This window comes from Equus quagga, chromosome 1 (genome assembly GCF_021613505.1).
Source record: "Equus quagga isolate Etosha38 chromosome 1, UCLA_HA_Equagga_1.0, whole genome shotgun sequence".
Taxonomy (NCBI): domain Eukaryota; kingdom Metazoa; phylum Chordata; class Mammalia; order Perissodactyla; family Equidae; genus Equus; species Equus quagga.
The window spans coordinates 146,049,402-146,060,154 of NC_060267.1; the positions used below are offsets into that span (position 1 = coordinate 146,049,402).

General features: G+C 41.1%; 1 protein-coding gene across 2 annotated transcripts in view; it reads right to left on the reverse strand.

Annotated features, from left to right (window-relative positions):
• OXSR1 (oxidative stress responsive kinase 1) overlaps window positions 1-10,381 on the reverse strand; it is a 90,225-nt gene extending 79,844 nt beyond the window's left edge. For both annotated transcript variants that reach the window (XM_046669384.1, XM_046669375.1), the window contains exon 1: window positions 9,987-10,381. In XM_046669384.1, coding sequence (XP_046525340.1) covers window positions 9,987-10,056 — 70 coding nt within the window. In that variant the 5' untranslated portion in view covers window positions 10,057-10,381. The remainder of the gene's footprint in view (window positions 1-9,986) is intronic.
• Between the last annotated feature and the right edge of the window lie 372 nt (window positions 10,382-10,753).

The following is a 10,753-nucleotide window of genomic DNA, read 5'->3' on the forward strand; positions in this document are numbered from 1 at the left end:
GAACACTAACATATGGCTTGATAAAAATGATCCAACATGCTACAATTTGAATAGTTTGCAGTTTGCTTCTTGGCTGGGCTCTCTTTATTCTGCAAATGAGTACAGGTCAGAGTTGGGCAGAAGGTTAGTACTTGCCATTATTTCCTCCCTCTCCCATCCCTTCCTCCCCTAATTCCTTCTGCGTATAAACCCTGAAGAAAACTTAACTCTCTCTTTGCTTTCAGTGAGAGGTTGCTGCTGCCCCACTCTGGGAAATGTCAGAGAGGAAGGAAGTTAATCACTCAGGTCACATACCTGTCTGGCTAAGATGAGAGGCATTCTCAAGTCACGGAAGATACAATGTGGCCTCTACAGAGTACCTGTGGTCCCAGAGCTAATATGTAAATATGCTGCCTGATTCTTTATCATTTTAATTTTCACAAATGTACTACCTATGGGTATTCTTTTTAACTATTATTAATTCTCAAACCACTTATTCTACCCCTAAATAATCCAAAATTGATTATCTTATATACACAAAACCTGAAATACTAGCTTTAAGCATACTAATAACATGTCCACATAAATCAAAACAATGCTGGGGTTAAAAATATAGATATAGGAATGTCTGATTTTAAGTTTAGTTGTTATTAATTCCTAGTCACTAGTCCAGAGAATTAACGTCACTAATAATGAAACACTAAACCAAGGTATTATCAATCATAATTGTTTATATACTAAAGTACTTTTCTTTCACCCAAAGATTCACTCACTTAATAAACAAATCTCCCTAGGAGCAAGATATTAAATTCTGCTGTGATTTAACAAATGGCCAAAAGACAAGTTGTTAACGTTGCCCACATCTGATGATAAAAAGAGAATTTCAGGCTCTAATTCTTCTATGCTAATAATCACTTTCATTGATCTTCATATGATCTTCCCAAAACAAATGCCAAAATACTATTCAGCAATCAAAAAATATTTTAAGGTACTAACATAAAGGATTATGGTTATGCAATAAAAACTCTTTATTTCCAACACCACTAATTCAAAATAGCCAATGATGTTCTATCTTTCATTAGAAAAAACTTCACTTCACAGAAGACAGCAACTAATAATGTGAATACAAGGATAGGGAAGAATATCTAAAAAAATATAATTATTTTAACTACCAATTTTTTGCAAGAATTTAAAAATATAAGATTAGAGATACAAACTTTAAAAATATTTCATCTCTTCTTTAAACCAGGTTCCTTCCTGTGGAATTTTTCAAACTACAAGTCAATTTACTGGGTTTCAACCATCATTTTTCTTAAAGGAAATAAAATCAAACAGAAAACATCATATGCATTGCACATGGTAACAGTAAATGTTATTTGGTAAAACTTTTACTTCAGTATAAATACACATGCAAATGTGTAAAAGGTGTCTCTTAGGAATGGTTTAGTCAAAGTGCGAAAGCTACTGCTCTAATGTCCCCTACTGAGCATTGGCCTAATATGAATATAACGGAAAATGTAAAACAATTTCCAATAAAATATCCTAATTCAGACTTGCACTATTTTACACTGTTGTGCATCCTTGATGCACCATTCCCTATGTTCCTCATTTCTTCCACCCTTGCTCTGTCCTCTCCTAGTTAGCTCTTTAACTGCAGTGTTAGTGTACACTACACATAAGAAAGGATTCATGTGCAAAAATATGAATGAGCTTTCTCCTGAAATCCTTCAAACTGGGTAACTTCATCTTTCGAGACAGAAAAGGAGCTGCCCAAAGGCATGAGGGGGACTAAAAAAATTTTCAGACTCTCTCTCGGCTTTACTAGACACAGACATTGAACAGAAAGTAAAAAAAATGGGTATTATCCCTGACTGTGAAGAAAAAATAAATCAAATGAACCAAATCAACTGAAGATATTTCACCCAAAATTTTGGTCAGCCACCACTATAACAGATATATACTCTAAAGGTTTGTTTTTAAGTATTTTTAGTAAGGTTCTGCATTTACTAAAGAGCTAGCCCAGACTGTTCATTCTGAAAGATGACTAAGGCATTGTCACCTGAACCATGGAAAATACAGGAACTTACAATTTCATAAACCGTTTTCTAAATAAGGCCTTTTGTCACAGTCATCTTGAAAATTAAAGCTCCAAGAACTGGTGAAACAGCTGTAAGAATAGTCATCATCATAAAAATCATGCTATTTGCTCCACACAAAGATGAAAATAAAGACACATTGCCATATGCTTTGAGTAATTATTCAGGCAGCCTTATGGTTTTGCAATGAATCACCCCTCTCTCCTGTTCACTCTGTGATCTCCCATCTCAACGGATGGTAACTCCATCCTTCCGGATGCTCCAGCTAAAAGTCTTGGAATCTTCTCACATCTAATCCAATGGCATATCTCTAACTTCTAAATATGTTATATCCAGCATCTGACTGCTTCTCACCACCTCCACTACTACCTGTTTCCCCTGGATAACCTCTCCTTCTGCCCTTGCACGCTTACAAAACTATTCTCCACATAGCAGCCCAAGTTATCCTTTAAAACATAAATCAGAGCATATTCATCCTCTGTTCAAACCCCTGCAATGATTTTTAATCCTCCTCAAAGCAAAAGCCAAGCACCCACAATGACTTACGAGGAGGCCTCACACAGTCTGATGGTCAGGACCACACACCCCTACCGCCTTACTCTTTTGATCTCTTCACCCATCTGCCTTTCACCCTCTGTTTCACTCCACTCTACCCACTCTCACCTCCTTATTTCTTAGTCACTTCAGCATGCTTCTACTTCAGGGCCTTTGCTCCTGCTGTTCCCTCTGCTCAGAACAAACTTCTTGGAGATAACCACAACATTTACTTCTTCACCTCCTTCAGGTCTTTCCTTAAATGTCACCTTCTCAGTGAGGCTTTCCCTGACCTATTTAAAACTCATCTCTGTCCCTAGCAGTCCTCAACCCCTACCCCTGCTTTATCTTTGTCCTTCACCACCACTACATTATAAACTCCATAAAAGCAGGGATTCCTATCTGTCTGCTTCACTGCTGTATCTTTAGCATCCAGAACAGTGCTTGATACATAAGGGGAAATCTAATAAATATCTGCTGAATAGATTAATCAATTAAGTAGTGGCATATATTTTCAAGGAAAAAAATTACTCGCTTAGGGCAGAACAAACAAAAAAATAGCCCAGTCTTCATGGGCATTACCTCACTATTACCATCGTGGGCATTAACGTTTATTGAACACTTACTCTGTGTGCCAAGTACTATGCTGAGCACTTTCTTTACTAGCATTTCTTTCGTTCATCTAATCCTCACAATAATCCCATGAGTTAGGTATTATTGATCTTACAAAGCAAGTAAGAAAAGCAACATAAGCAAAAGTAAGATTTAGGTCATAAATTAATAAGAGGCAGAGTAAGGCCTAGAAACCAGAACTGCACGATGTTTCAACATCATGCTCTTAATTGGTAGGCAACTGCCTCTTCAGATTAAAGCTAACATTAACTGATTACTATGTGTCAGGTTAAATTATTTATTTGCCATGTCTTATTTAACTATTTTAATTAAAAAAAAAAAAACTCTGAGGCCAACATTGTTAGTTGCCTATCCAAAATACAATTTTCACTTCTTTAATAAGGTAACTTCGACCTATTATGTGAAGTAATAATGTGCCCAGCTTCATTTCACAGCCTCCCTTGCAAAGGGCCAAATTACACAGTTCTGGCCAATAAAAAAGAAATGGAAGTCAGTGAGTTTTCTTTCCAGGAAAAAAGCCCTTTGAAAGGGAGCCAACTGAGTTGTCATGTGCTTTTGTCCTTTTGCCATATTATCCCAGCCTGGATTGAGGCTAGAGGTGGAACAACTATCTTGCAACTATGAGAATGAGAGTCAAGTGCTAAGTGTGATGGAGTGAAAAAACTAGGAGCCTGGGTGCCTCATGGCACATAGGCTGCCACTCCAGCTTTCTTGCTATATAAACAGGGGAAAAAGTATTTTATTAAGTCACTAGTTTTTGTTTTCCACTACATGCAGCCAAATACAATCCCTATTTGATAGAACCCTCTGAGGTGGGTTGGCCCAATGCTGGCCTTCTTGAAAATGTCACCATAGCTAAGTCTCCCAATCAGAGGGAGAAAATACTGTAAACTAACCATTAAGCATCACTCTATTGATAGAGCACAATGTCCTTCACATTTATAGAGGGGTTAGAGGTGGGATCCTGGAACCAGAATTTGGAAACCACTACTTTAGACATCAAAATGTGTGGCCTGGGGCCGGCCCCGTGGCCGAGTGGTTAAGTTCGCGTGCTCCACTTTGGCGGCCCAGGGTTTCACCGGTTCAGATCCTGGGCACTGACAATGCACCACTCATCAAGCCATGCTGAGGCAGCATCCCACATGCCACAACTAGAAGGACCCACAATTGAAAATACACAACTATGTACCAGGGGGCTTTGGGGAGAAAAAGGGAAAATAAAATCTTAAAAAAAAAAGTGTGGCTTGTGAATAATTAATAAAAACAAAAAAGGAGAGGGGGAAAGTAGAGAATAAAGCTAGTGAGTTTCCTTCACCAAAATGTCAAAGCTAGGTGAATCATACCTTACTAAAAACAGATCTTAAAGAACAATTTTCTAAACCTAGTCTGAGGTAAACAGTAAATATTTACCGAGATTTTTCAAGACGCATAACAATAAAAGCCAAATGGCACAGCCGTTGACAGGCTGGTTTCCCACTTTGCCATCATAGTGTATTGTGGGCAATACCAGGGGTGGCAGGCCCTTACACAGCTGTACTATCTGTCCAACATAAATCCCTAAATCCATCTAAACTTGAATGAGATCTGGAAGTAAGAAAAAAAAAGATGCAGCGATGTTCCAATAAGCATTACAACAGAGTCAAAATACTTCAATGTTACAAGATTTCAAATTGCATAGTATTTCATATTTCATGGTAATAACAAAAATTAGGAAATACAAGGACAAGGAGAAGGAGAAAACAAGAAAGGCAGAAATAACAACCACCACCATTTTACGGAGCATTTGATACAAGCAAAACACTTTTTATAAACAATTACACTTAATCCACATAACAGCCCCAACGACACAGGTACCATTATCGCCATTTTACAGATAAAAAGCTGACACTAAAACCAGTTACATAAATTGCTTAAGATCACATAGGTAGTAAGAGTTTACGTAAAGTCAGGATTTGAACCAGGTCATTCTAACCCCAAAGTCCTTACTCTTACAGTTGCTTTGACGCATGTCAAATATAGTACAACACCTGGTCAGAAAGTGTAATACGATAATAGGGGTAAGGAAGGAGCCTCAAAACACTGAAAAGATGAATGATTAACAGTGGGAATAATACTAACATCTTTTATAAGTAATCATCCTTAAAGAACTTCAAATCTTGCCAAAGCACGTTTAAGATGACACAATTCTTTAAAAGGAAGTCCACTGAATTCCCAATCTGTATGTTTTTATTATGTTCTAGGAAAAGAATTTTCTCTACTCTATAGGATTTCACCAGAAAGAGAGAGAGCAAAACAGAATGGAAGAAACGAACCCCACAAATATTATAGTCATGTGTCACTTAATGACGCAGATACGTTCTGCGAAACGCACCACTGGGCAATTTCGGTGTTGTGTGAACATCATGGAGTGAACTTACACAAACCTAGATGGTACAGCCTCCTCCACATCTACGCTACATGGTACTAATCTTATGGGAGCACTGTCATAAATGAGGTCCACCACCGACGAAAACGTCGTTATGCAGCGCATGCTGTAGTGCTAAGTAGTACATGTGAAAAAAATTACAATTCAAATAAATGTATGTGCTTTGATGAGCAAGGAGACACCCTTATATCACTGCCTTAAAATAAAATCCTTTGAAAACAGAAAATTCAAATGACCCCCCCCCAACCTTTTTTTCTGGACTCCAATCATTTGTTTCCGGAAAAAATTGAGTATAATCTGAAGAAATCACAAAGATTCATTTTGAAAACTACAGCTTATTACAAAATACTGTATTCCAAACATTTCGATATGGAAGCAAAATTAGAATAAGAATACACTGCTTTATTGAGCCTTGCTACTCATACTAGGCTGCGGTTCAAGGAAATGATGGGATGAGAGAGAGTTTGAAGAACAGAGTGGAAGGATCTTAGGAACTTTCAGGAACTTAGTAATGAGAGGGAGAACATTTAAAAAATAAAAAATAGGATACACAAAAAAGAACAAATCCTACTCCATCCAAAAGGGTTATCTACAAAATATCTGCTCCTATCAGATTTTTTCACTGCCAGGATATTTCCTTTAATCTGTAGGACTATGACCATATCTTCCAGTTTATATTCAAAAACCAATCAAATGCAAATGCAGGAATAAGGATCCTTAATTAGGCAACAGGAGAACTGGACACCGTATTGGCCCTGCCACTCCTTAGCTCTCTAATAGACAAGTCATTTTACCCTTCTATGTCACAGTGTCTTCATCTGTAAAACAAGATGGTTCACCTTACCTTACTCCATACAGAAAAATTAACTCAAAATGTATCAGAGACCTAAATGTAAAAGCTAAAACTATAACACTTGGAAGAAAACAAAGGAAAAAAATCTTTGTGATGTTGGGTGAGTAAAGATTTCTTAGCTACAACACCAAAAGTACAATCAATAAAACAAAAAAGTGATAAACTAAACTCTAACAAAATTCAAAACTTTTGTGCTTTAAAAGACAGCAGTAAGAAAACAAAAAGACAAGCTACAGACTGGGAGAAAATATTTGAAATCATCTATCAGGTAAAAGACTCATATCCAGAATGAATACATACACACACACCCCTATACCTCAATAAGAAAACAACCCAATGGGCAAACCAAATGGGCAAAAAGTTTGAACAGACATTTCACCAAAGTAGAGATATGAAAAGCTAATAAATAAAGACATGAAAAGATGCTCACCATCATCAGTCATTAGGGAAACGCAAAATAAAACCACAATGAGATACCTCTTCACACCCACTAGGATGGCCAGAATCAAAAAGACAACAAATTCCCACCAATTCCACTTAAGAAAAATGAAACATGTTCACATGAAGATCTGATGTGAATGCTCAAAGTAGCATTATTCCAAACAGCCAAAAAGCAGAAACCACCCAATATCCATCAAGTGGTGTCCAACAAAAAGGGATAATGCACTAATACAAGCTACAACATGGATAAACCTCAAAAAATATTATGCCAAGTAAAAGAAACCAAATGCAAAGGATCATGCATTATATTATTATATTTATACAAAACGTCCAGAAAAAGCAAATTTATAAAGACAGAAAGTAGATTTGCATTTGCCTGTGGCAGGGGGTGGGAACAGGGAGTGACTACAAATGGACATGAGGCATCTTTTTGGAATGATGGAAATGTTCTAAAATTGGATTGTGGTGATGATAGAATAACTCTGTAAATTTACTAAAAAACTATAGAATTGTACACTTAAAACAGGCGGATTTTATGGTATATAAATTATACCTCAAAAAATTGTTTTAAAAAATGAAAAATATATTATGCTAAGTGAAAGAAGTCAAACACAAAAGACCACATATGATCCCATTTATATAAAATGTCCAGAAAAGGCAAATCTATCTATAGAGACGGAAAGTAGATTTGTGGTTGCCTGGAGTAGGGGTGGGACAGAGATTAACTGTAAACAGGCACAAGGGATCTCACTGGGGAGATGAAAATATTCTAAAACTGGATTATGCTCATTGGCTCATGATACAGTAAATTTACTAAAAATCACTGAATTTTATACTTAAAAATGGGTGAATTTTCTGGTATTAAATTATACCTCAGTAAAGTTATTTTAAAAAATAAAGTGGTCAAATCACATTGGAGTTCTTAACCTTTTATCCATGAACCACTCTGAAAATGAGATGAAGACTAACCCTATCCCAGAGAATTGAGATTCCCTTTTGCCCGTCCACAGACACTGTACTGGTCTGAGGACACCAAATTAATAGGTCTCTAAATCTCCAGAGCACTATGCCACCTTACTAACAAAGGCACTAGGAATGCCCATGATCATCCTCTTCACCCTAGAAAGATGAACACCTTACCAGAAAAGAAGGCAAAATTCCTCTTCTTAAACAATGACAGGAACCCCCTTCCTTTACTTTTAGGACATCATTTTGGAATCTCTCACTTAATCCATTTCTTCAATATAAAACTCTGACTGAGGGACCCAGAAGCAATCAATCAAGACAGAGATCTAGGGGCTGGCCTGGTGGCATAGTGGTTAAGTTCACACACTCCACTTCAGTAGCCTGGGGTTTGTGGGTTCAGATCCCAGGTGCAGACCTACACACCCCTCATCAAGCCATGCTGTGCTGGTGTACCACATACAAAAAACATAGAAAGATTAGCAACAGATGTTAGCTCAGGGCCAATCTTCCTCACCAAAAAAAAAGGACAGAGACCTAGCTAGCTGTCTTTAAAACCAACCAGTGCATGTCAAAGACCCAGGGTGTAGCAAGGACACATGTCCATGAAACAGCTTAAGGAAAAAGAAGACGTGATGTCTTTCAGATAAAACTTAGCCCAGATTTGTTTTGAAACAAGAGGCAAGTAAAGTCAAAAAGAGAAATATGACAAAGTTTCTCTAAAACAGACGGTGCAATAAACACTCACAGCCCCAGGGCAGCTGAGTTTTCAGCCAGTCTTTGTTATAAAACTAATTTCAGGACAGGATGCTGATCTAGCAAAGCAGACAATCTCCTTCCTCCAATACACAGGGGTCTGCTCATGTCAGTTGGATTGAGCTTCTGTTTAGCTAAACACCCCCTTTTGATTTCTAGTCACTGGATTATTGTTATCCAACAAATACTGCCCTCATCCTCATTCCCCAGCCTCCCCCAACCACTGGGCCTCTCAGAGAATTACAATCCATGTTTGTGCAAGTTTTGCTCTCTGCCAACTGGTATTCCTGGACCGCCTTAAAATCCATGCCACACACAGCAGCCACATGCATCAGATCATGCCATGTCCCTGCTTGAAGCCCTCCAGTAACACTCATAATTCCAAAATCCTCACCAGGGCTGGGAAGGTCCCTAGTCTGGCCCCTCCCTGACCTTTCTATCCTTACCAGTCTTCCTTCAGGTCCTAAAACACTTTAAGGTCTTCTCCTCCTGGGGGCCTTTGCATTTCCTCATCCCTCAAAAGGGAAAAATCCTCCCTAGGCTGGTAGGACTCCTTCTCATCAAGACGACTCATCCTTCAGTGCTCAACTTAAATGTCGACGCCTCAGAAAAAGAATTTCTCGTGAAATCACCCTAACTAGGTCTCCAGGTTACTCTCTATCAGAACATCTTATTTCCTTCCTAGCCCTTGCCAAAACCTGTAATTCTTTTTATTTATGTACTTATTTAATGTCTACCTCCCTGACTAGAAAGTCAGTTCCAAGCAGTCAGAAGTTGTGTCTACGTCGTTCAGAGTGGTACCTGCAGCTTCATCTGGAGAGGATCCCCAGCTCCACCCCAGCAAAGTCTGGCACTTCGTGGGCACTCAAGGGTTTTCGCACGGATGCGGGAATGAACTAAGGCACCCTATCCCACAATCCCCCAAATAGGCGGCTGTGCCCACAACTCCAAAATCCCATTTCTCGCACAGCCTCGTCGAGGCCTGTCCCATGCCTGCACTTTTTTTCCTCTCCCAGACACATCTGTTGCTCAGGTTCAAACATCTGTCACTACGCAAATCTCTCAGGAGCCCCTCAAACCCCACCCCGCCCCGCTTCACAGCGCGCCACTCAAAATCCCCTCCCCGCCTTGCACGCGCTGCACAACCCCGGAGCCTCACCCACGCGCCCTCCACACCCCCGGGCTCATGAGCTCCCATGAACGTCTGTGGGTCCTGTGCTCCCGGAGCTCCCGCGGGTCCCCACGTTCCCGCGTGTCACCCGCCGCCCAGCGCGGCACCTCCCCCCTCAGCGGCGCCAGCTCTCACCGATCACCTCCTGCAGCTCGTAATCGTCCCTGTTGATGGACCAGGGCAGGGCGCTCGAGTCCTCGGACATGACGGCGGCAAGGCTCTCAGTCCTCCCTCAAACTCACTGACCTCTCTCTTCTCCTCGCCGCGCCTCTCCCCACCCCCAACCGCTGCCGCCGCGCCCCCACCAACCGCCTCGGGAACAGCCACGGGTCGGACGGCGCCCGGGCGCGGGGTCACCGCGCGGCAGAGCAGCGGGGGCTCGAAGCTCCGGCAGACCTCGCCTCCTGCTCCTCCGCGACCGGCACTCCCCGGCCCAGCTTAGGTCCCGGCCTCGGCCTCCGCTGCAGAAGCGACAGTAGCTTCGCCTCGGCCCAGCCCCTCTGTCCCGCCCTCCACCCCAGCCCCACGCACGGGCCAAACTTTCCCTTCTCCCTCCACCTGCCGACACGCAGCGCGCTGACGTCACCGCGCCGGGCAGGCCCCGCCTCGGCCCCGCCTCCTGCCGCCATCTCAAGTGTGGCTAGATTAGCAGCGAGCAAGCAAGAAGCTGGAGAAGGTGGAAGTTGACAGTGGAAGGAGAGCAATGCTTAGGAAGAAGTTCAGCGAGGGTATCAGAAAGCCAGAGAAGAGCCTAATGTAGCAGAGAGGCGGAAGCCACACTAAGCATGGCGACCAAAGGGTGGCCGCGCGGAGGGGCGGAGCCACTTCTGGCGGCGGGGGCACGTTGCGGTCTCTGTCGTCGCATTCATTGGTTTGTTTGAGAAGGAATCAGAAAGACAATG